Below are 24744 nucleotides of genomic sequence, written 5' to 3'. Positions count from 1 at the left end.
GGAAAGCTTCATAGATAGGCTCCCTCTGCTTTCCTCAAATCTAAACCCTTCTTTCTCCTTCCAGTCCCCAAGACAGATTTCCTGGATTCAAGCTGTTATCTAATTATTAATAATATGAGTGCTAGTTTTGCCATCTGTGTACAGTGCATTCTGCTTTACAAAGTATATTTATGAGCACTGTGTCTTTTGGACTCCAACACCACTGAAGTGGGGATCCACGCTGGGGAGCCTGAAACTTATACAACTTGTGGGTCTCTCTAAGAAAATAAATATAAAATTATAAATACAAAAATGCCAGGGCCCCTTTCCAGAGCCTTTGAGGGGCCCTGAAGCTTGGCCTAATGGGTAAATTCAACTCTGTACCACTCCTCTCCTTCACTTCCACCTCCAAAAAGACATGCATGGTTTTCAGGCAAGGGAAGAGGGTCATGTGACTTACCAGGGTCAAGGGCTATTCAATATTAGAGACAGAATTAGAACCTTCCTATCTCCCTAGTCTCTGTGGCTCCTCTGTTTCCTCTAGTTCCTCTGTCACAAAGGAAACTTTGAGGACGAAATAAATAAAAACAACATAGCTAACAGTGATCCCCCACCAGACTGGTATTAGGAAGCTGTCTAGACTGAGTATTGTCTGGATAGAAATTGGTGAAATAAACTCAAATCCCCTATAAATAACCACTGAATTAGCACTCAAGGTAAAAGACAGTACATAACCACACAGAGCTAAGGTAAACCCACCTTCACCACTTGCTAATCATAGGACAAGTTACTTAGTATCTTTATTTGTAATCGAAGTTTACATGAGATGATACATGTAAAGCACTTCGCACAGGACTCAGCCTGAACACTCTAGGTCTTCAGTAAGTAACAACTATTATTGCCGCTGTTGTCATCAATTCACCCAAAAAGCACTGCTTTTACTCAAGCAACCCATTCCCCAAAGTGTGCTAATGGAAGCTGCAAAAACATCTGCGCAGTAACCATAAGGCTGAAAATTAGGTCAGGCACCTAGTGAGACTTCAGCATTTCTTGGGCAGCAGGGAGAAATGTCATAGCAGATTTATTACACAGAGCATCTTGTCTGTTGTACTTGCTGGAGTTATCTTAGAGTTTCAGATTTATAACCTGTGTACCTGTGTGAAGTCTCTGTGGCTTCCAGTCTCAGTAAAGGCATATTATTTTCTAATGCTTTGAGACCTCATAGTTTGAGAAGCATAAATTGTGGTTGTGGCTGTTGGTTTCTTTGTTTTGTTTTCTACTTTTACTTGTTTGTTTCTTTTAACTTGAAGAAACCAAAATGGTTGCAACGAAAGAGAAGCCACTCCTATACTTTCCTTCTTTCTTCCTTCTGGTCCAGTTTTCTCTTCCCCCTCCATCCAGATTTCAAATTGGCTCCAGAATTTGAGAAGTAGTAACAGATCTATAAGATATAAACTGAGAAAGAACTTAAGAGGAAAACCAGTTGATAAACTCTAATCTACTTGCTGTATGTTAGTGTGAAAAATCCATGCTACATTCATGAAGAATTCCGTTGTTTACAGAGAACAGGTTAAGGCCAGATCCATAATTTGCCTCTCAAAAAAATAATAATAATAACAATATTTATACATTCAATAAACACTTAGGGAATAACTTACTGAGAGTCAGGCTAATTCTTATCAATACCAAATTAAATAAGACAAGGCCTTTTCTTCACATAAGACTCAACTGGGTAACCATCAACAACACCCCTACCCAAATACTTCCATGCCACTGTGTATACCTTTCAAAATATTTTGCATATTTGGAATTACGAGTTTAATTACTTTCCTTCCCACTGAGTCTATAATCTTACTTAGGGCAAGAACAGTATTCATTTACAGACACTCAATAAACACTAGCTGATCATCAACCCATTGAGGGACTCTCTGCCCTCAAACTAAAGTTATAATCAAACTAAAGAGTTGGCATGTAAACAGCTACTTGACAGTATAGGGCAATACCTGACACTATAGAGATAAGAAATAAGACTAAGACCATGGGAGCACAAAGCAAGCAGGGAAGGCTTGACTGTAGATGTTAACGCTGAAATAGAAGTTGAAAAATGAGTTGAATTTCTGTCAGTGAAGGAAAAGTAATTGAAAGGGAAATTCCTGTAGAGAAAACTGTATGTATAACAATTAATAACTAATAATTATTAAGGACTTATTATATGCCAGGTTCTGTTCTACGGAAATTAGCTCATTTATTCCTCATAACCTTAAGAAATAGAAACTATTTTTGCTCCCATTTTACAGGTGAGGAAACTGAGGCTTAGAGACCTCACTGCTGAAACAGGTTGGTCTGACATCAAAGCCCAGGCTTACAAACCATATGCTAGGCTACAAAGGCAAAGAACTATGAGAAGAAGTTCTGCAGGTACAGTCTTGGGATAAGTTTAGACAAGTGTCTGAACTATGGGTATGGGAGTGGTAAGGCCAGATATGTGGATAGGCCAGATTCTGAAGGTATGTGAATGTCACACTAAACAGTTGGGTTTATCCCACAAGGTTGGGGAGCCAAGGCAAGTATTTAAACCTACAAATGACATGACCAGTATTGCACTTGATTGGCACTGCATAATATTCTGAGAGCGATGTGGATGACGGGCCAGATTGCGAGTCTAAAGAAGGCTATTTCAAAAGACCAAATACTAGGCTCAGGACAAAGCAAAAAACGTAAGAATAGAAAGCAACAACCAGATTTGAGAGATTTTCCTGACATAGAATGGATGCAATATGATGAAGGATTAGGTTTGGTTCAGGGAAAGGAAAAATAAATGAGAAGATACCAAGTTCATAACTTGATATCAACATTCATCCAATTTTCCATTAAGCAAATAAATGTTATACAGGAACAGGTGTCTGGTAAAGATAGCTTAGTCACGCACCTATTGAGTTATTGTCTAACTGCTTCATGTTAATAAGTCTCATCAACCTGGCAAAACTGTAATCTTCTCCAAGGTAGAAATGACACAAGTGTCTTGTGTCCACATGTCCATTTAATGGTCATTTCAGTTCTGGATACAAAAGAAAACAATATAACTCACCAAATGGTTGTTCAATAGCAAAGGATTAAAAGACACTGTGCCTCAGAAAGGACTTGTTGATCAAAAGTAGAAATCATAGAAGAAAATCCGAATGGGTTTTATTAAGTAAAATTTTAAAGTATCTGCGATTTATAAAAGAAGCAAGACAAATAGCTAATATAAACTTAAAAGTTTACTTTACTAAGAATCAAATAAATACAAAGTAAATATTTATTTGTCTATCAAAATTCACAGACTTTGAAAACAGTCCATGGAGAGAGACTGGTCCTAGACTTGTGTGCCACACCACTATTAACCAGGAGAGCTGCCTAACCAGGAGTAAGGCAAGAAAAAAATCTATAAGACTTTGTTTTTCACTGCAGTATAAAAAGCCTATCCTTACTAATATGCATATATTCTCGTCTAACCCCTAGAATGACCAATTGAGAAATGCATGATCATCTCCATTTAAGAAACCTGAGCAATGAAATCAAGAAACTTGCTTGTGGTTATACAATTTGTAAGTGGTGGAGCCATAATTAAAATTCACATATTTTTGACTTCAAAACCTATGCAACGTGAAGTGAGTATGAACTCCATAATTAAATGATTATTGAGATAATTAATCATCATTCTGTTATGAGAGCCAGCTCTATGTATGGACGGAATGGGCCCCCACCATGCACAGCAGCTTGAGGGGATAGTTCTGTATCCCCAAAAGACCACCATTACCTGTCATGGCATGGGCTTCTCAGCTAGTCAGAGATTACCACTATTAAGGCACTATTGTTTAGGTAATAATGAGACTTTAATCGACCTCTCTGTATCTCAGTTTTTTCATATGCAAAAATGAATAATAAAATCTACCTCAAAAACCTGTTACGGAAATTTGCTTTTGCCCACAGAATAAAGCTGACAATGCCTCTAAAGTTATCTTTCTAAAACATAAACTCCATCATAGTAAATATTATTTGGTCTTCAAAACCCAGATCTAGTATAAGTGGGAAACTTGTCTTAATTACCAGAGAATATTCATCGCTCTCTCCCTCCCTGCTTCTATCATGCCTTCGCAAACCTATATTATTCTTCGCATTGTAACAAACATTAATTTACTTTTCCATTTCCCTACTATACTGTGAGCCACTTGAGAACGGAGTCAATAGCTTATGTATCTTGTGATGCCAACACTAAGTCCAAGACCAAAATATGGCGGGAAATGTTTCATTAAAAAAAGAAAACAGTCCATCATTTTACCCTCACAAAACCCTGTCAGGCAATTATGATAATTATTTGCATTCTACAACTCAAGCAACTTGAGCATCCAAGTTGCAGTGACTATTATATTATATGAAATGGGCTAAGGATATAGTACAGATTAATTAAACTTCAGTTATTATACATCAGAAAAAAATGGCACATATCAAATGCCTGTGCCACAAAGTATTTTTCATATCCAATTTTATTTCATCGCCATAACAACCTGTGGAGTACATGCTGTTACTTCGATCTATATTGAGGAAACAGACTCGGAGATGTTTAAACTTCTCCAAGGTCACACAGGTAAACAACTGGCAGAGCCTGCATTCAGACCAAGGTCTTCCTGAGTCCAAAGCCTTTGCTCTTTGCAGGTTACCTGTTTGGACCCCAGATTAGTTTCAGTGGAGGAAAAATAAGACTCGGATATGCCCTAAATGCCTGAGGTCAATATGAGGTGCTGGAAGGAAAGGTTGGATGAGATTCCTGTGTAGCTTGGGACGAGTATTAAAAATGTTGGGAACATGTAGAAGATAAGGCAGGGGAGAAACCAAAAGTAAAGGAGACCACCAACAATAAATGCCATGCTCAACTTCTCTTTCAGCTAATAATACAAGAAATAGTAGAGATGATTCATATTGATATTTCAGCGCTTGTGTTAAGTCTCTAAGGTAAAAATCTCAGATTGCATTATTTTTTCTTGATCTTGCTACCATTTGTTATGTCCCAGCAAATGTTCCAAAACCAAACAGGAAGCTCAGAGAAGTCACAGGAAATATCCAATCTCCTTTAAGAAATGGAAACAAGCTTTACTAGGTTAGTCTCTTATTTGTGTCAAGGCATGTTGGAACTAATACAACAGTAGACGGCTTCAAATCATCCTACAGATAAGCAAATAATATTCCATAAAAACATAACAAGAAAAAATTGTTTTCTGATGTTTTCCTTTGTCACACACAGCTCTCCTCTCAAGCTTGGAACAAATAAATAGGCCATTTGCATTCTCCCAGGAAACCATGCTATGAATGTGTTTGATTCATACATTCAGGAATCAAGTTAGGCAGGAGTAGAAACAATAGTGCAGAAAAGCAAACAAACAAACCAAAAAACTCTTCTACCTGTAAGATGAAAAGGTCTCAAGTGAGAATCTCACACCAAGTCCTGCCACCTGATGCTACAAAGCTGTGAACTCAGAAAGATGCTCAGTCCAAGCTAAGAACCCAGACTCGGAGAAAGAAAAGTCAATTAAAAGTAAAGGAGTGGCTGAGAGGACTGTGATAAGAAGTAAAATCATTTTGCTTTTCCAAATTTTTGAGCAAAAGGAAAGTCTGAGATATCTCACTAATAAATACATCTACCTGTGTACTTTTCCAAAGTAGAGCTAATGGCACATACAGCCAACAGATTTCATAGAAGACTCATGCCTAAGGGACAACCTGTAAACTCAGAAGTTTCTGTCTTCATATGAACAAATGCAGTAGAATTTCTTTCTGGTCACTCTCACCCCCATTCAAAGTGCTATCCCCGTCACAGCCAATAACCCATACCAGCCCCTCTTCCTCTCTCCGTGGCCCCCGAAAGGCCTCAGGCAACAGAGCCGCAGGACCCGCGGGAGCACCCCTCCCCTTCTTGCCATCCCCATTATTCGGCACGCAGCCCTGCTCTCCCCTGAAGCCAACAGTCTGCAGCTCTTACAATGCAGGCGCGAGCAGACAAGAATGGTGGGAAGAGAAGCTGTGCTAGCTGCATGTTTCAGAATCCCCCTCCATATGCATTTGCCAAAAGAACAAAAAGAAAATCAGTGCCAAGAAAAGACAACTGAGATGAGGATGCGGTGGGACCGCGGCTGACTCCATGCCTCTTAGCAGCAAGGGGCTGGCCAACCACGCGTTGGAGCCACAGATTCTAGTCGTTACCTTCAGGATGCAGGCCATGACGCTCCACCGGCCTCCGGCCACAGAGAAGCGCGCGCGCTTAGGTCGCGGGAGTCCCGGGTCAGGCTGAAGGCTGGTACCGCTGCAGGACCGCTCCAGCCCACATTCCCGCAGATCCAAATAAGGGGACCGCGGATCAAGCTGCGCGGGCACAGGCCCCGCCCCCTGGCCTCGGCCCCGCCCCCGGTCCAGTCACTGGCAGACGGCCCGCGAGGCTCCGCCCCCGGGTCACGTACCGTCCCGGGCGCTGGTGGCCGCTGCTTGGTACTTGCTACTTTTTCTTTTCTTGCGCTCTCTGTCTCTCTCTCTCTTTTTTTTATTTTTCCTGTAAATGTTCTGTTGTTCAACCTATACAGAGTCTGCTCAGCAGTGGGCAAGGATCTGGGTCTCGCTGGGGAGAGCGAGCGGTCTTTTCTCCTCGATTTCGTCTCCTCTAAGAGACCAAAAGAGCTCCTTGCAGACATTTCACACTTTTTAAAAAGTTAATTGGGTTTGGAATCACCCTTCTAAAAGCATCATCAAAGATTCTTCAAAAGTAGCAAACGAAATTCTCCCTGGGCCATTTAAGGATACAGACTTCACTCTGCTTGAAAACTGATGGACTTATCTAAAATCAATAATAAGGAAACTCAAATACCTATTAATGAAAGATGTCATGAACCTTCCCTATGTATATTTTGTGTATGTACATATACACACACATATGTGTATACATTGCTTTTGTGCTTTATGCTTCTGTGTTTATAAAGGTGTGTATACATAAATGTATAGGTAATAGAATATATGTATATTTGAAAATATAGTATATTCTTATACATATACATTGATTATACATATATAAGATATGTATGTGTACATGCATAGACAGGACTTTGCTCTTCCCTGCTAGGAGTTTAGAATTTGAATGAACTTTACTGTGACTTCAGCAACAAGGTTAGATCTAAATGTCCCTGTTACACTTGGAAACCCAGCCAGGCCACTTTGCACCATCCAACCTGAACTCTCTGATGCTAAAACAGAGGGTGATACACAGCTCTACCTACCAGGCAGGTAGTCTGGGAGAAGATATGTTTTGGATCCTTTCCACCCTGCCTCAGCAGGCCCTCTCTGAGTGAAAATGAGCAAGGAAAGCCCAATTCCCAAATAAGAATCAGCTAAGAGAAGCAGAGTTATTTCTACAAGGAAAGTAACATCACACACATAACAGGGGAGAGAACGTTCTTTGTATATACACACATTTCTACCACTTGGCCTGTCAAAGAAATTTCAAAAGCAGGCCCAAAATGTTTACCCAAAAGAGGTTTCACTTGATAGAAGCCCTGTCTAGTTTGCCTACATGGAGTCAGGAAAAGCACTGTGGGCTGGTGGTGGCTATGAAATCATGAAATGGGCTCACAAACCACAAGGCAGAAACCAGGCTTTCAAGGATTTGGTGTTTTCTTGATGAGAACACTCAGAATCCTGAGAACAGGAGGTGTCACGGGGAAAGGGTGGCAGAAGCTGAGACTAAGGACAAACTGCCTGCTCTTAAGGGAAGCCCCACTTTTTAGTTGCCCTGAGGGAACACTCCCTGCTCCGGCTCTCCACTCCTTCCTCTAGCCCCTCCCTCTGCTTCTGAGATTGGCTCATTTTCATCAAGAACTCCTTGATCAGGAGTGTATATTTTAAACCGCTGCTTTAGCTAATAGTCTTTTGTGGGCCAGGAAAATTTAATATTTCATTCATTTATTAATTCTACAAATCTTTATTGTGCTACTACTAGAAGAATAAGTTTTTGTGAGCTAACTGGGGGAAATAGCCTTTACTGAGGTGCTACAGAACCTGTCAGCGATAAAAGAATGATTTTCATGGTCTCTAAATCATCTCAGATTTAGTCGAGTGAGCAAGATAGATACATGATAATATGATAGGGCTTTTTTTCTTTTTTCTTTTTTTTTTTTTTGGAGATGCTGGGGATAGAATTCAGGACCTCATGATGATAGGGTCTTTAACCAAGTGGAAGCAAAGCTCTGAGGAAAAGAGAGACTGTCAGGTGGGAAGGGAAGAGTGGGCAGAGCACATCATTCTCTCTCCAGAAAGTCTGTATGTCTGAGAAACAACACAGCAGGATCTAGAGCAACCTTGCTGAGCATTTCCTTGCTGGGTGACCTTGATCAAGTTTCCATATCTCTTTAATCCTTAACTTATACAATAGCATCTATCCTAGTGAGAATTAAAAGAAACAATGCTTGTAAATCCACTCACTTCAATTACTAGCACTATGAACACTCGAAATGGTAGCTAACTTTATCTATCTAAAGAACAAAACCTTTGACTAAAGGTAGCTTGGGGAAGAGAATGAATAGGAAAATTGCCATTCGCCTCAGATATTTCAGAAAGATTAACACTTATAAGGCAAACCCTTAGCACCTTGAGACGGGTACACCATAGGAAGCACTACCTCCATCGGTCTTGGGCATGGCTCTCCCAATTAAATGTCTAACCACCTGTGTTCATAATTCCCAAAATGTTATTTTTTTATTAGCCTAAATACAGATAGAAATAGAAGCACATTTATAACAACCTAAAAAAGAAACTCAAGAGATTCTAGAATAAATCTGGAATGGAAATTTTACAAAATAATATTAACTATTACTGTTTCGGATGGACAGCAGTTGGATGGGAATAAGCAGTTGGATGGAAATAAAAACAGGTTTCCGAACTTATTAGGAGACGAGGTACAGACAGATTTGTGGAAGCATGGGTGGTGGGGGAAGGATATAGCCCAGATTTTTTCTTTTAAAACTGGACAAACTACAAGAATAGCTTAGGCTAGCCCATAGATGTAGCATAATTTTCCAAGTCTCAAGTCATGTGGCCTAAAGCCAAAAGTCTATATCCAAAAATAATAATAACAAAATAGAGGTACCCTGAAATTAAATACGATATTCTTTTTGATCCTCATTAGATCTATATGGATATTGGCATCCTCAGCTGATAATTGGGGAACCAGGGTTTTGAATCTAGGTAGTTTGATTTCTGGGTCTGCCATGTTAACTGCTACACCCACCTGGCCAGTATGTTAGGAGCCCAACCTCTACTATTTGGAACCATTCTGATTTAACCTGTTGTCTTAGTTTGATAATTAGAAAACCTAGGGTAAGAATGTGTCTTCCCTAGGAAACATACTAGGGAAAAAACTTAGCATAAGTTATATATATGTGGAGAGCAGATTCATTCTGAGTGTACAAGATAAGTACACTCACTCTATATCTACCAATCTCGACATAAAGTAGCTTTTCAGCCCTGAGATCTTTGTGGGCTGGACTTATCACTGCCTCAGCCTCCCTAGAGCTCTTCTGGGCTCCAACTGGTCCATCTTCCCTCTCCTCACAGGCCTCTCACCAATGAGATCTCAACATTCCTTAAGGCTGCAACCTCATAAGTTATGACAAGTCATAGACTAAAATGTCCTATTTAAATTCAGTTTTGCTTCATTGTAAACAGCCCCATTACCAAGTAATTCTCAGAGTTATAATATACGGTTTCCTAATAGAAACAATTAAAATGCAGACTCCCATAACTTTTCCAATTTCATCCTGCACACATATTAATTTAATATATTTACATTCAATACAGAGTCATTTATTAAGGTTTTAATTGGATCTCAAGATTTCCTATCTAAAGATTTTAAATGGATTCTAGATATCATAAAACTCTTCTTTTCATCCACTACATATAATATGCTTCCATAGGAAACTGTGACTGGAAGATCCATTATACAATGTTTGGGAAAGTCTTTTCTTTATATATATATATATATATATATATATATATATATATATATATATATATATAAAGAAATATATATATATAAAGAAATATATATATATATAAGAAATATATATATCTATTCTGGCTCAGAATATATATATATATTCTGAGCCAGAATAGAAAATTTTGTTTTCTAGAAACCATTGCACTGTTACAATTTTGACCTAAGAACATTTTTACATCATAAAATGTGTATCTATCTGTCCATATCTCTGTATGTCTATATCTATATCTGTGTCCAAGTATGTCTGTGGCTGGGCTCTTTTAGGTGGGTATTTATGAGAATATATCGACATATGGAATTAAGCTTCATTTCCTTCCATTTGGATAGTAGAGCATTCCAAAATGTCATCCATTTTGCATTCCCAAGACTTAAGCTTACTACTTTTCCAAAGCTTTACACTGTTCTAATCCAGAATTCATTATTACCTCCAACTATACTCATACTTATCTGGGATGAACTCCAATATAAATTATGCATGATTTTAAATTGAATTTTAAAAATATTATATATTTTCTCATTCTCTCTTAATATTCTCCCTTAACTTCACCTCAGCACTACTCTTCCTATTGGAAGTTCCCATTTTTTCTCAAAAAAATTTTTGTTCAAATGAACCAAAAGAAAAAAAAGAAAAAGAAGATATCCTATCTGTTTTTAATTAAAAATGAAAAAAAATCCAAAGTTAATGTTCTTTACCTAATTTTCATCACCTACAAGCATGTAACTTTTAACCAGATTTGGTTTACTTAAAGAATTCCCCACTAAGATTTTTTTAAAACATAAACAGTCGAAAGTAAATTTGGCTGGAAGCACTGGCATGTAGTTTAAATTTGGTTTGCACTAGATTGCTCCAAGGATATTAAAGTCTCCATTATTAATTGAGTCTGAAATTACTTAACCATGTTTCCCAGAATTTTTCTTCTTATTGGAGGTTCTTCCCATGTGTGTTTCTCTACACTAGTCTTAGATTTAGCCTCTGAAGCTTAGTAATATGCTGCTTTAAAATAGTAGAGTGGAAATTTGAAACGCATCCATGGTGGATATGATGGGAACATCCACAGGAGGAGGAGACTAATAATTGACCTTCTTCTGATGTTTGTTTTGCCCGAACTACTTTTTTCTCTAATGATCTGGCCCTCACAAACCCTCCGGGAAAAAACTAGGACTTTTTGCTAATTCCTTGTGTCAATACAAAACCTTGTTTTTGTATCTATGTTTGAGCTGTTGTAGAAAAGGTAGAAGAACAATGTCATGCAGTCCAAAGAAGAAAGGTCCAAGGAGGAGTCATCTACCTACACTCTTAGAGAAGCCCCAAAAACTCAAGGTAGTTTTTTTGAGTCCAACAACGTGAAAATCTGTGAGAGCTGCTCATGGCACACTGTGTGACATTAGGATGGACAACCTGCGAGAGTTAAGGGGAACATACCATACAGAAAACCCGTTTATTATTTTCAAGAGCAAATATTTGATCTATTGATTTAATAAACATTTGCAAACCCAGGTGATGAGTTAAGGAATCAGAGACCGTTGTGAATTGGCTTCCACCTATATTCAAAACTTTTGATGGCTCTTTCTCTCCAGAGCTTACTATACTTATAGGCCAGCTAGTATTCCTTTCCACCATTATTGTCCATTTTTCCCTTATACAAGGAATTGCAAACCTTGTCAGTAAAGGTCTAGATACCAAATATTTTAGACTTTGTGGGCCATTTGGTCTCTGTCACAACTACTCAACTCTGCCATTTGTAGCACAGGAACAGCCACAGGCATAAAAAAATGGAGAGTGGCTATGTTCCAATAAAACCTTATTTAAACCATCTAAAAATGTACAATTTATTTCTGGTCCTGCAGGTGTACAAAAACAGTCTGCAGGCCAGATTTGGTCCAAGAGTAGTTTGCCAACTCGTCTCAGTCTTTGCACTCTTCATTCAGCCAGATTTCACCATCCTTCAAGCCCAGATCAAATTACCTTTGGCCTTTGACTCTTCTTCAGATCACCCTAATCTATTATAGTTTCCCCTATTTGAATTCCAGCAATTACTGTTTGCACAATTCTTTGGCAATTAATCACATCCCATCTGGTGGCATTGCTTCTAGCATTAACTTGTCTTATTACCTATATCTTTATCTTGCCTTTTAATTTTGGCATTACTTCCTGAACAGAGTACAAACTTTCTGTCTTAATATTTTCTTTGCATTCTTCACCTCTCTGAGCCCGAAGCAAGGAGATTCAGCAACTCTGAAGAGAATGCCAGGTAAGAAGGTGTTAAAAATCACAAATTTATAAAATTGAAAATCAGATTTGTCTTACAATTTTGGTCACCACTCAAACATTTTGAGGAGAAAATTTTGGATATATTATTAATCCCTCAACCACATGTGATAGTCTCAAATCATCTTATATTTCTCTACAAGGCATGTATCAGATCATCTTAGTTTTTTTTTATTATGTAATCAACACAGTGATTACTTGATTTAGGTGGATTCTGCAGTCCATGTTTAATGACAAGAATGACCTATAATTACCCCCGTAGGTGTTCTCAGTTGATTGAGAAATCAGTGATACTTTTATTCTAAGTGGAAGCTGCCTTATTTCCATCTTGATTTTTTAAAAAGATAATTATGTACAGTATTTTTAATCAGTCATAGTGTATTATGTTTATCCGATATTTATTCTCATTAAAAGTGATTTAATGACTGACAGTATAATTCCTTCAGTTCATTCCACTTTATTTTATTTTCATTAAAATAAAATTTAAAAGACCTTATAAATAAATTCATTTTGTCTAATAAGTGAAATGATCTAGATTTTCAAAGGCATCGAATATTTAATAACTGAGTTTGCAATTTTTACTGACAACTTTGTAATTCAGAAATGGTAAAAAGTTACACAGTAAATAATGGCATATTCCAAATAAGATTAGTCTACCCTTTTAAGTGGTGAATTCAGCAGTATTTAGGACAAGCACTACATAATTTGAACACTAGAAAATTGTCATGTCCTTAATCTTCCAACAGCTTGCGTTTTACATTTACAGCTTTCTGCATTTTTGAATTGTAATTAAAATTTGCCATTTAAAAATAAGTGAAAAATAGTAAACCACCTCTCTCCCAATAAGAAACCTCTCTGTATTGTTAACAAAAGTATGTCTTTTAGCACAGGAATTGAATAAACCTCAAATTAAAAAATAAAAAGACTACATTTGTCTAAATATATCAAAATGCTTAGTTCCTGTGTCCTGCTTTTTTCTTTGACCTGTTTTTCTTTTCCCACTATTTTTTGATATTCCTATCACCCCATTTTACTTCTTCCTTCTTTCGCAATACCCTTTATCCTTTTTCTCCTGGGAAAGTTTTTCAGGTTAAATTTAACCAGAAAATTAAAGACCAAGGGAGATATTTTACTTTGAGAAAGCACTAGTTCAGCTCAAGTATCTGCCTGAATAAAATGCAAACATTCAAGGCAAATGACATGATTTCTAAAGGGCCTGACATTTTACTCTATATGCAAACTAAGAAATTATCTGCACATTTCTATGGCTGTTGGCTAAAGCCCAAGACCCTGAGGTCACAGATATAGGACTATTTACTATTTACAGGATAGGACTATTACTTACAGCAATTACTCACAAGTATCAGCATTTGCACCAATTCCCCAAGGCCCAATTTCAACAACATAGCTAAGAAAACTACACACGTGCGCCCAAAGTGGGCTGCATTGGTTGAAGAACCTTGAGCTTAGAGAACTCAAATCTTTTATAACGGGCAATAAGCATGCTGGTCTTTTGCTCCAGAGGGAAATGCTATCTCTCTCTTCCAAGACTGATAGCTATACAAACATCCTTGAAAAGATAATTCACAACAAAGGCATTCTCTAGCTCTATTTGCAAGATAAACGGAAAGTTACCAGACCAATTAAGAATTGTCCCTTACTAGTAATTACATTCACTTACACATGCCTTTATGAATTTTGACTGATGTGGTACTCTGCACCTATTTTTGACAAATTTAGACAACTGGAAAAGCATATGAGGCAGCGGTAATATTTGTTGAATGAATGTGAGTTGCCTCAAATATATTTTTAATGAGCAGACTTTGTTAAAACAATAATGATAATAAGTACTTCTAAAGTATTCATAGGTTCATAATATTTGTTATTTCTCCTGCAGCCCCAAATATCATGTTCCACCAAGACACTCTATGCTTTAAAATGAAAGTTACCCACTGACTTCAAAAATATCTTTCATTTTTTTCCTGTTTTCTTTTGCTGCTACACACACTCTCTCTCTTTTACCTTTCTCTTGGCCAGAGATTACATAAAATATTACTAAAGTTTTAGCTATCTAGAGAATGGTGATTGAATTACTGATGAGTAACTGATGTTGTGTTAAACATTCAAGGTGCTCATATAACCAAATAAGTATTTCCCCCATCTAAATTACACTTTTTTTCCTTCTTATTTTTAAGCAAACCAGAACATTAATTTGCCAAGCTCAGGAAGGAATTAGAGAAAGTGTGTATAGGAGAGCCATTTATTTGCAGAATTGCTCTATTTTTGAATGATATGAGGCAGTCACACGGAGTCAAGCACTGCACAAAACGTTAATAATGTCCTAAGAGGGCATCTGAATTAACCCTCTGTTTTCAGGCAAGATAGTGCTAACTTAATCCATTTTGGAAAGACGAGAACTCACCATATTTGAAAAGGGAATTTTACGACATCCTTTAGTAATCCTCAGCTCCAGTTCGTCTAATCTTTCCCAAATCCTCTTCTATGTAAAACCTGATGTCTCCCTTGCTCTTTCACATAACTCTGATCTCCCAGTCTCTTTCTGGTCCCGGTCCCGCAGTCCACTTGGATTCTCCATACTATATCACTCAGGCTTCCGTGTGCGTCTGTGTGTTCAATGCACCGAGCCCTGAAATGTGTGTCTGGCATTAAGCCTCTAATGAGGGACATAAAATAAACACTTTCCATTTCCTTTCAGTGGTAAACTTCCTCTTCAGGTATCTGCAGCAGAGAACAGGAATGACATCACTAAACATGTAATGTGTGGTGTGCTGTGGGTCAGCTGAAGGGCATTTCTAGAAAGCATGCCTATTCAGAAGACAAATCAGTGTTGACATTGAACAGGGGGACTTAGCAAAATGATGCATCCGGGTTGGCATTTATGCAGGATACACAGTGCCTGTGACCTCATGCACCAACCCAGCCACGCTAACAATCAACATCCTAGTTTGCTTCAGGAGCACCTTAAGTGGCTTCTTTACAGATTTGAAATAGCAAAATAATGAGATTTAGCTAAGGGTTCATCTTGAAAGAAAGCAAAGACCTGCTGTCAAATGAAATGCTTCTGAAGTCCTGCAAAGTTTCTTTGAGCTCTGAACTTCAGAGTGCATGTGCCCAGCTATCACTTTTGCTCAGGATGCTTTAAAGCTGAAAACTAAGCTGACCCTAGCAATGAGCAATGCTCTTTCTTCTAATCCAAAATGTGTGTGTGTTGGGGGGAGGGATGTAAAAATAGTATGTGGGCTTGCAAATGTCTCCTAAACCCATCACCAAGTCTAAGCATGAGATAGGACATAAGGATAATCTACTAAGTGGCCTTATCCAACTCTATGCATTATTTTATCCCAGCCCTCACCACCCTGCTTTCTTTCCACCTCTGCATTTTTTCACACCACATTCTTTTATCTGGATGGTCTTCCCTTCTTTTCAGCAGTCAAAATTCAACTCATATTTAAGTGCCTAATTCAAAAGCTATAATCGATATGCTGACCATCCTAACAAGAACTATTTATTCAACCAATTCATTTGAGCACCTGCTGTATATAAGGAGTTATACATGGAGCTCTGAAGGAGGCAAACACAGTTTCTGGCCTTACAGCACTTGAAGTATTCAATTCCTCTTCCAAACTCCTAAACTCTTTACTATAACTCTGACTCATTTGGTAGATGGGATATTCTTCTTTGTGTTGAGCTTTGTTGATGGATCTTTTAAATAAGCCTGTGTAGAGATTTTGCCCTTCTTAGAGATCCTGAGAAGGATGTCAGACTGTGGAGCACATCTCCAGGCACAGCAAAACTTAATTACCTCAATAGCAGGGGTACAACTGAATGAGTAAAACTTTGGTTTCAGTAAAATGAATGAAGAATTACATAGAAAACTCTTTTGCTTCAATTCACATGGTTAGAAAATGTTTCTGAATGGCTTGTCCACTTTACGAGAGCAATATTACCAACAGAATTAATATTTCTTTAAAGGCTGATATTTTCCAGTGTCATTCTTAGCTATGATAGTTTTCTCTAGGTAGAACTATAGATTGAGGTGGGCTAGGAAATTGGACTTAATACATACTGATCATTAAAAAATTCTTCTTATTGGTTACTATCTTAGCATTGCTTCTTTTTCATAGAACAAAAGTGCAAGGGAAATATCTAATTATTTGAAGATTCTAGTTAATTGGGTTCCACGTAATTTATTCCCATAGTTATCAGTCTATTGCGCTACAACTGGGCAAATTTCAACTATGGCAAGATGCTCTCTGATCACCTGCCTACAGTGTAGTGGGTTCTCTGTCATGGCATTCACTCGATAATTGCAAATTACCCATATTTCAAACAAATGGGTATTTAACAATTTAATAAGGGACTCTGTCAACATGAGAGTTAACAACATAACCAAAGCAAAAAAATATCTAATGAACGCAATTGTAACTACACATATATTGGTTAGGATCTGTTTCCTGGATATATACCTCATATTGTGTAAGTCACCGGCTGCTTGTGGGAAGAGGCTGTATCTTCTCTTTCTTTGATGTCTTCTAAAAGGCTTAGCATGATTCAAGGCATATGATCAAGTTCTGCTTGAAAATATGGAATCCCCTCCCTTAATATATAATTCATCATAGAAACCCTACTAAAATATAACTTATCTATGAATATAAGGAAGTCCAACAAAGTTCTTATTTGTTTTTCTCATGGAAATTATCTTAATGATTAAAAATGTCATATATGTATGTGTGTATGTATATATATATATATATATATATATATATATATATAATCACACACACACATTCTTGCCCACCCCAAATTGTTTCTTTTTTGGTGTCTCTATCTGGTTGACGCTTTTAGAATACATATAGTTTGCCTACTAGGTAATCCAGCATTGCATATAATAAAACCGCACTGGGAAAAATAAACACAATAAAAGGCATTTTATATGCACAACTGGTTCTGATCCCTAGGTGACTTCTCTTAAAGAAAATGCTTCATTAAGGTATCAACATACTATTTAGTAACCATACTTTTTTTTTCTTTTTCTTAAAGACCATTTGCCCTAGAAAATAAAATTTCTTGGATGATATGATTTTCATCACTAAGATACTTAAAAACAATAATCCCTTTTAATATTCTTGCCTGAGTCAATGAAATTCCTAGAAGTTGAAAAATTATCACAATCTATATATCATTTTACTGTTGCATGAAGATACTTAGAATGGAAAATGCCTAAGAAAGAAAGAAAGAAAAAAAAGCTAAGAATCCATTGTCATAAAATTTACTTCAACTGCCAGAAGAGAATAGTTTCAATTCCATTTTCATAACCAAAGTATCCATGTGTATTATAGCTCTCCTCAAGCCGATATAACTCGTTTACCAGCAAATTTCAAAGTTAAAGTGAACTTTTTACAGCACTCTCATTGCAACTCCTGGTTTTAAAAACCCTTATAACTATTCGTTATATTTTTAAAAGAAACATCTTCTGTACAAATTGGTATGCATCATCTTAACTGTGTTTCTCATCATGTGGTGTGCAAATACACTGAGTTTAAAAACAAATATGATTTTGAAAGACACTGTGTTGCTTTAACAAAGGCAACATTGTCCATCTTCCCTGACAGCCTCTCTCTAATTAAAGAAGCCACGGATGCTCTGCAGAGTGCCAGGCTCCTGCATCAGCCCTCTCCCACCCGCTGTTTTCCCTGCAGGAACAGTGCAGAAAACTATTTGTAGCTTACAGGGTCTCCTAGTCCAAGAAAATTTAATAATGTCCCAGAAGGGAGAGGAAGCAAAATTTCCTGATGGGACCTACATTACTTTTAATGCACTGGGTGGGAGATTTGGTTAGAAAAAGGGCTCCCTTTACCACTATCTCTGAGCTATGTGTAATCAGCTTCGTTTTTTTGGTTTTTTTTTTTAAACAGTGGCTTTCACTTATTTTATCCATACTGATAAACCATCTTTCACATTCTATTTTCTAAAACCCAGCTCTGCAAAACACATAAAAGCTGAAAGATCATTTCATGACTAGAAATGTTAATGTCAACTTCCTCACTTTTTAAATATCATCTTAAGATTGACATTTTGCACAAACAACCCAAGATACACTGCCATACACTAACTCGTGTCAATTCTGCACTCATACTTTCCCACATTAGAGCTTACAAAAGGAAAATTTTCTCTATTTTTCTAAATATTCATTTAATGAAGCTCATGTCTATAGCACTTTGCATGTGCACACATCTAGGCACATTGATAAACAATGCAATAATATCTAACAACACAACAATGTTTCTAGATACCTTCCATTTCTTTCTGAGAACTGTTTATTCAATTAGAGATAAATTATACATACTCTAAGTTAGGGAAAAAGTAACAGCAATAGTAATACTCTATATTCATGCTTTAAAAGTTCCAAAAATAGTTTACTCCTATTTTATTACTTGAACTTCACAGCAAGCCTGGGGCTCAAACAGCTGGAAAACATCAAGGAGTGATGCAAAGCGTAATCCTCATGCTCAAAGAGACAGATCGGCAAAAATTTTCTGTACAGGGCCAAATAATAAATAGGCTTTGTGGATCATATGGTCTCTGTCACAACCAATCTACTTTAAGCCACTGTAGTGCAAAAATAACCATAGACAACATATTAACGGATGTGACTGTGTTCCAATAAAACTTTATTTGCAAAAACAGGCAATGGGCTGAATTTGTCCAGTAGGCTAAAATTTGCCAACTTTTGCTCTAAACTATTGTGCTTTAAAGTCCTGAAAAGGTAAGAGTCACAAAACAATTGATTACAGGTTAAAAAACATCATTAATCCTCAAGGGAAGAGATTATAGCTTGAGCTATCAAAAAAAGCTTTATGAAAGAAAAAGCACTTTAGTCTACGGCCATGTCACTGAAAAAGCCCAATCCCGTCCGATCTTGGAAGCTAAGCAGGGTCAGGCCTGGTTAGTACTTGGATGGGAGACCACCTAGGAAGATCAGGTGCTGCAGGCATAAAACTAAATAAATAAATAAAAATAAGGGATTGTAAACTGACAAGGTCCTTACAATCTGTGAGGTCAACCAAGGGTTGCCTCTCCTAAAAAACAAACAAACAAACAAACAAACAAAAATGAAGAAGCACTCTAAGTAGGTCCTGAACAATTGATTAGATCTACACAAGAGCACCAGAGGCTGGGTATTTCATGCGCAAAGAGCAATATAATTGAAACTCTGGAGACAGGATGTACAGGAAGAAGAGGTAGTTCAGTTTGACTGAGGCACAGATACATGAAGACGACTAGTGAGACGGAAAAGGTGGGATTTTCCTTGGATAAAAATATTGAGCCAAAAGATAAAACCTGATTCTATAAAAACTGGAAACCATTATATGACTCGTGAGTAGAGTGGTACATGAGAAAATAAGTAACTATTGTTCCTTACGATGGTCAAAAAGAATTGTGCCAGAGAGGCTGAGAATTGAGCTGAGTCCTAATGAGTGAGGATGCATTTCTAGTCATTGCAGTTAACTGATCTGACATGGAAGGGCCCCAATGGAAGATGGATTTGGAAGACTGTTCCCTCTAACTAAGGCGGTGATAAAGACAGCTTGCCATCTACTTATACCATGAATAGGAAAGAGTGTAAGAATCAGAATCCCAAGGCTGTGTGGTAGATTCGAATTATTTGCCAGTGATGTTAGTCAGGGATTTAGGTTAAGCTTGACTGAATGGTTCTGCTCCACTAGAGGCCGGGATCATTCACTCCCCTGCATGAAGCCAGTAACTCAATGGGGCTGAGTGATGTTGAAGGTCCAAGAAATCTTCATTCATATGTTTGATTGCTTTGGTGCTCCTCTGTTCAGTGTCTGCCTCTATATGTACATAGTAGGGCTTCTTCATAGCATGCTAGTCTCAAGGTAGTCAGGCTTTAAACATGATGACTGGCCTCCAAGAAGAAGCATTCCAAGTGGTAAAGGTGAAAGCTGAGAAACTCTTAAGGCCCAGTCTTGGAACTTATATGATGTTACTTCTGCCACATTCTATTAGTCAAAGCCACTCACAGGGCAGGCCGGAATCAGGGGGAAAACAATAAACTCCACCTCTTGGTGGAGGAGTGGCAAGATCACATTGCAAAAGAGCTTGAGGAAGGGAAGATGTTGTTTTAGCATTCCTTGGAAACATAATCTACCATAGAAGTTTAGCATAAAGATTAGTGGTTTTGATTTTGCCTCTGTGAGGTCCCTAGAGATGAAACCTCTAGGGACCTCACAGAGGCAAAATCAAAACCACTTCCATAAGCCAGCCCTTAAGGGACTCACATAGAAAAAAAAAAAAAAAAAAAAAAACCCTGTTGAAAATGGACTTGTGATCAGAAATTACAAACCACATAGGAAAACAGGATGTAGGCATAGCAGAGAGTAGATCACTCCAAATCTCAAGCAGGATAAATAAAAAACAAAATCGCAGCTATACGCATCTTAGTGAAAATGCACAATATTCAAAACAAAAAGTAAATATTCAAGGCTATTGGAGGAGTAAAACAAGATAATTAGCAATTGGAATGACTGAGTTCCCCTCAGCAACACTAGGTAGATAATAGAATAACATATTCAAAGTATGAGGGAAAATGACTATCAACCTAGAAATCCGTGTGGTATTAAACTATCATCATAATAAAGGCAAAAAAAGCTCATGTGGTAAACGGCAGCAACCATCAGAGAAGATCGTTTTTGTTATTCAACTTTATTGCAACATACTTTATGTACAATAAAGTGCATCCACTTTAAGAGCATAGTTTGATGCGCTTTGACAAATAAATAGAACCTTGTAACAACTACCACAATCAAGGTACAAAACATTTCCTCACCAGGAAAGTTTTCCCTGTGCCCCTTCTCAGTCAATTCCTCCACCCTACCCTTGTCTCCCAGTAACCATTGATCTGTTTTTTGTCATTATAAATTAAATTTATTTTTTTTCCCCTAGAGCGCTGTTCATGGAATTATACTTCATATAATCTTTGTGTCTGGCTTCTTTCATTCAACTTAATGTTTCTGAGAGTAATCCAGTTATGTGTATCACTAGTTCATTCCTTTTTATTGCTGAATAATATTCGATTCTACAGAAAACTGAAGCTTAAAAATTAATTTTTAGCAAAATAAAATTTAAGTCAGAATGTACTATAGGGTTAAATAGGAATTGTACATAAGAAGCAAATTATACAAGGATTTAAAGTAAAAACTGACAAAATTACAAGGAGCTCTTTAAAAATTCAAAATCATAGTATAATTAAAAAAAAACCACTTCTCTCAAAAATGGGTAGGTCAAACAGTCAAAAGTGAGTAAGGATATAGACGATGGGGGAGAGGAGGTGTCAGATTTTACAACAAGATGGTCAGTGGAGGCTTTCTTAACAACGTCATGCATTGGTCGAAGGGACTCTTACACTCTCATATGCTCATATGACAAAGCTTGACCACCTAGCTCCACTGGAAATGAAGCTGATGAGAAAGGGTTAATGCTATTAGCTGTTTTCTAAGACACTGGTGACCATGCTTCTGGGGAAGACTTAAAGACAGAGTAGGACACTTTTTCCTTTTCCATGAAATAAATACCAAAAAGGAATAGTAATAAATAACATTAACTGAGCACTCGGCATTTATTAGACAATGTGCTAAACACTGTGCATGCATTATCTCTTTAACTTCTTGCATCAGTTTTGAATTCACAGAAGAGGACCCCATGACTCAAAGAGCTGGCTAGTGAATGGCTACATCGGGACTTGAATTTGTGTCTAACTCTAGAATCAACACTTACCGCTAACAGATCATACTATGTTAACCCAAAACCGAGAGTTCACAAACTTCCATCATTAATTGCCTCTCCTTCTGACAGCATAGTGCATTCCTGACCCAAATCCCTACTAAACCACAGGGCAGTTCATTCTTATTCAAACTGTGGAGCAAAGACTCAGCAGGATTATTTCTCACAGAAAACATTCCATCTGCAGAGAAACAAGAAGACAGTTGTTGTTGTTTTTTTTTTTTTTTTTTAAACAGTCCGCCTGGGGCTGCCCTTGGGCTGGAAGTGAGAGGCAGCAGGGTGCCCTGGTCCTGGCTGACAATCAAACGTTAGAGATCAGAGCTGGGAAATGACAGGCAGATACAGCATATCAAAGCAGTGAAGAGCAGCCTGAAAACAGGAAGCTCAGAGGAGATCCGGCTCCCTGAGATATTGCAATGATCCTTAGGTAACCACTTTCTGATTGCCCTTAACCAATAACAACCAATGCCTTGCACTGCATTTGCTTGGATCTTTGCTTCCTGTGACCTCAATTCTTCCCTCACCCGTAGATCATCTTGCAAATTAAAAATAATGTTTTTAAGGCAAGACACACTCAAGGTCTCATGGATTTTAGAAAGCTATAATAACTAGGACTTGAATGTATCCCACATGTTTATATGTTACCTAAATTTAGGCTTATGAAACTGACCCTTTTCATAATCTGAATTATGTCTTACACAAAATTTGAGTAGAAAGGAATAACTCATTGGTATTCTGCAGAGAACTTGTTTTCTGCAGGAAGGTTATGTGGGAAAACATTGAGAAGACCCAAATAAAAAAACCTTGGAAGATAAATATTATCTTAGGTTTTGACAAACACTGTGTCTGTTGGTCACCTAGTATGAGGTCTGGCATGTGGTTGGTGCTAAATAAACATTTAATGACAACAATGAACAATTATGGCACTTTGGAGGGCTTGGAGCAAAACTATCTGTTGAATTAAGCGAAATCAGTTCTATGGAGTTTTTATGAGCAAAATTAAGGGACAGCAACTGTCAAGTGAATTTCATCAACCTAGATTGTCAACTTAGACTAGATTGTCAACTTAGATCGTCGACTGTTTAGGTTCAAATTTTCATTCTTCTGTGTGACCTTGGGCATATTATTTGACTCCTCTGTATTTCAGCCTTCTCCTCTGTGATATGGGAACCATGAGGTTACTCCTTCCTAGAGTTGGTATGAGGATTAAATTAAAAATCTAAACACATGGTACAGTGCTTAGCATGCAGTAAGTACTTGGCAAATGTTGGCTCTTATCTTTATTATCATTTCCCTAGGCTACTTCCTCTATTGTTTTACCTTTGTGAATAAAATATAACCATAACAACTTCAAAAAACTTTTAACTAGAGGGTTCTAAACACTCAAAACCCAAAACTCCACACCAAAGATGACTTTCTTCCCACAGTTAATAAATATGATTAATAAATGATGGTTAGTGGGGCCCTGTGTTGCATAAACACTGTAGTTTATTTTTCTTTTTTTTAGGTGAGGCAACTCTTGATTGACCTCACAGATTGCAAGGACCTTGTCAGCTTACGATCCCTTATTTTTTTATTTTTTATGCCTACAGTACCTGGTCTTCCTAGGTGGTCTCCTATCCAAGTACTAACCAAGCCCGACCCTGCTTAGCTTCCGAGATCAGATGGGATGGGGCCTGTTCAGGGTGGCATGGCTATAGATAACATTGAAGTTTCATTCTTCCTTCTCTTCACAAAATACACGTTTCCTTAATGAAAACAGAAAACTGATCTCCTAATTAATATTTTCAGAAATATGGATCTATTAGTCACCACCATTTTTTTGTCAAAATAGATAAGCATATAATAAATGTCACGACAGGCAGTGGGGTACAGCAGCTTTGGCTTCTGTATTAGAAAGACTAGAGAGGAGGTTTTTATGCGGGAAGAATCTTTCTGTTTGTTCATGGTGACTGTAGTTTAGTTGTTTGGCATAATGTCTATGATATGCTAGTAACCCAGTAAGAAAATGTGTATAAGAACGCCTAGTTGATTTTTCTCTATAACATGCTAACTTGTTCTCTCTGACTTCATCTTTCAAAGATCATGTGGTGTAGTAGAAAGAATCCAAATCAAACAGACTTGAATTCAAATCCCCAATCTTATTACACTGTGATCTTCAGCAAGACAACCTTTCTAAATTAAGGGACAGTTTTCTGTCTTGTAAATGGGGTAACCTTTGCAGGATTGTTGTAAGAATTGGAGACCACAATATGAAAATTTCATGGACCTAACAGCACTCAATTTATGGTACTTACTCTTAGATACATTTCCCTAAGAGTTTATTATCCATGGATTCACCTCAAGTTTAGTTGCTTGCATTTAAACTAGCCAATAATTCCTCTTCCTCACATTTTTCCTTCTTTCTGTGTGAATGCAGAATAGTGTACTGCAATGAGCTTACATTCTGGAAACACAGATCTGGCTTCAGAACTATCTCTAACACATAGGAAGGTTTGCTCCAAGGAAAGCAAAGAGAAAAAAGATCCTGACCTGTCATTAACTAGCTCAGTGACCTTAGGCAAGATGGGATTTAATGATTCTAAGCTTCAAATTCTTAAAT

At 37.5% G+C, this 24744-nt stretch overlaps 1 protein-coding gene and 2 pseudogenes across 4 annotated transcripts in view; 1 reads left to right on the top strand and 2 right to left on the bottom strand.

The window, feature by feature from the left end:
• Window positions 1-6388, bottom strand: part of ST6GALNAC3 (ST6 N-acetylgalactosaminide alpha-2,6-sialyltransferase 3) — a 467918-nt gene extending 461530 nt beyond the window's left edge. For 2 of the 4 annotated variants that reach the window (XM_036235325.1, XM_036235327.1), the window contains exon 1: window positions 6217-6388. In XM_036235325.1, coding sequence (XP_036091218.1) covers window positions 6217-6234 — 18 coding nt within the window. In that variant the 5' untranslated portion in view covers window positions 6235-6388. The remainder of the gene's footprint in view (window positions 1-6216) is intronic. The other 2 variants (XM_036235326.1, XM_036235324.1) reach the window with 2 other exon arrangements.
• Window positions 6389-19218: 12830 nt separating this feature from the next.
• On the top strand, window positions 19219-19335 carry LOC118606874 (annotated as a pseudogene).
• A 4390-nt stretch (window positions 19336-23725) lies between these two features.
• Window positions 23726-23844, bottom strand: LOC118606730 (annotated as a pseudogene).
• Window positions 23845-24744: the final 900 nt, after the last annotated feature.

Source organism: Rousettus aegyptiacus, unplaced genomic scaffold (genome assembly GCF_014176215.1).
Source record: "Rousettus aegyptiacus isolate mRouAeg1 unplaced genomic scaffold, mRouAeg1.p scaffold_m13_p_1, whole genome shotgun sequence".
In the NCBI taxonomy this organism is placed as follows: domain Eukaryota; kingdom Metazoa; phylum Chordata; class Mammalia; order Chiroptera; family Pteropodidae; genus Rousettus; species Rousettus aegyptiacus.
This window is presented reverse-complemented; position numbering and strand designations above follow the sequence as displayed.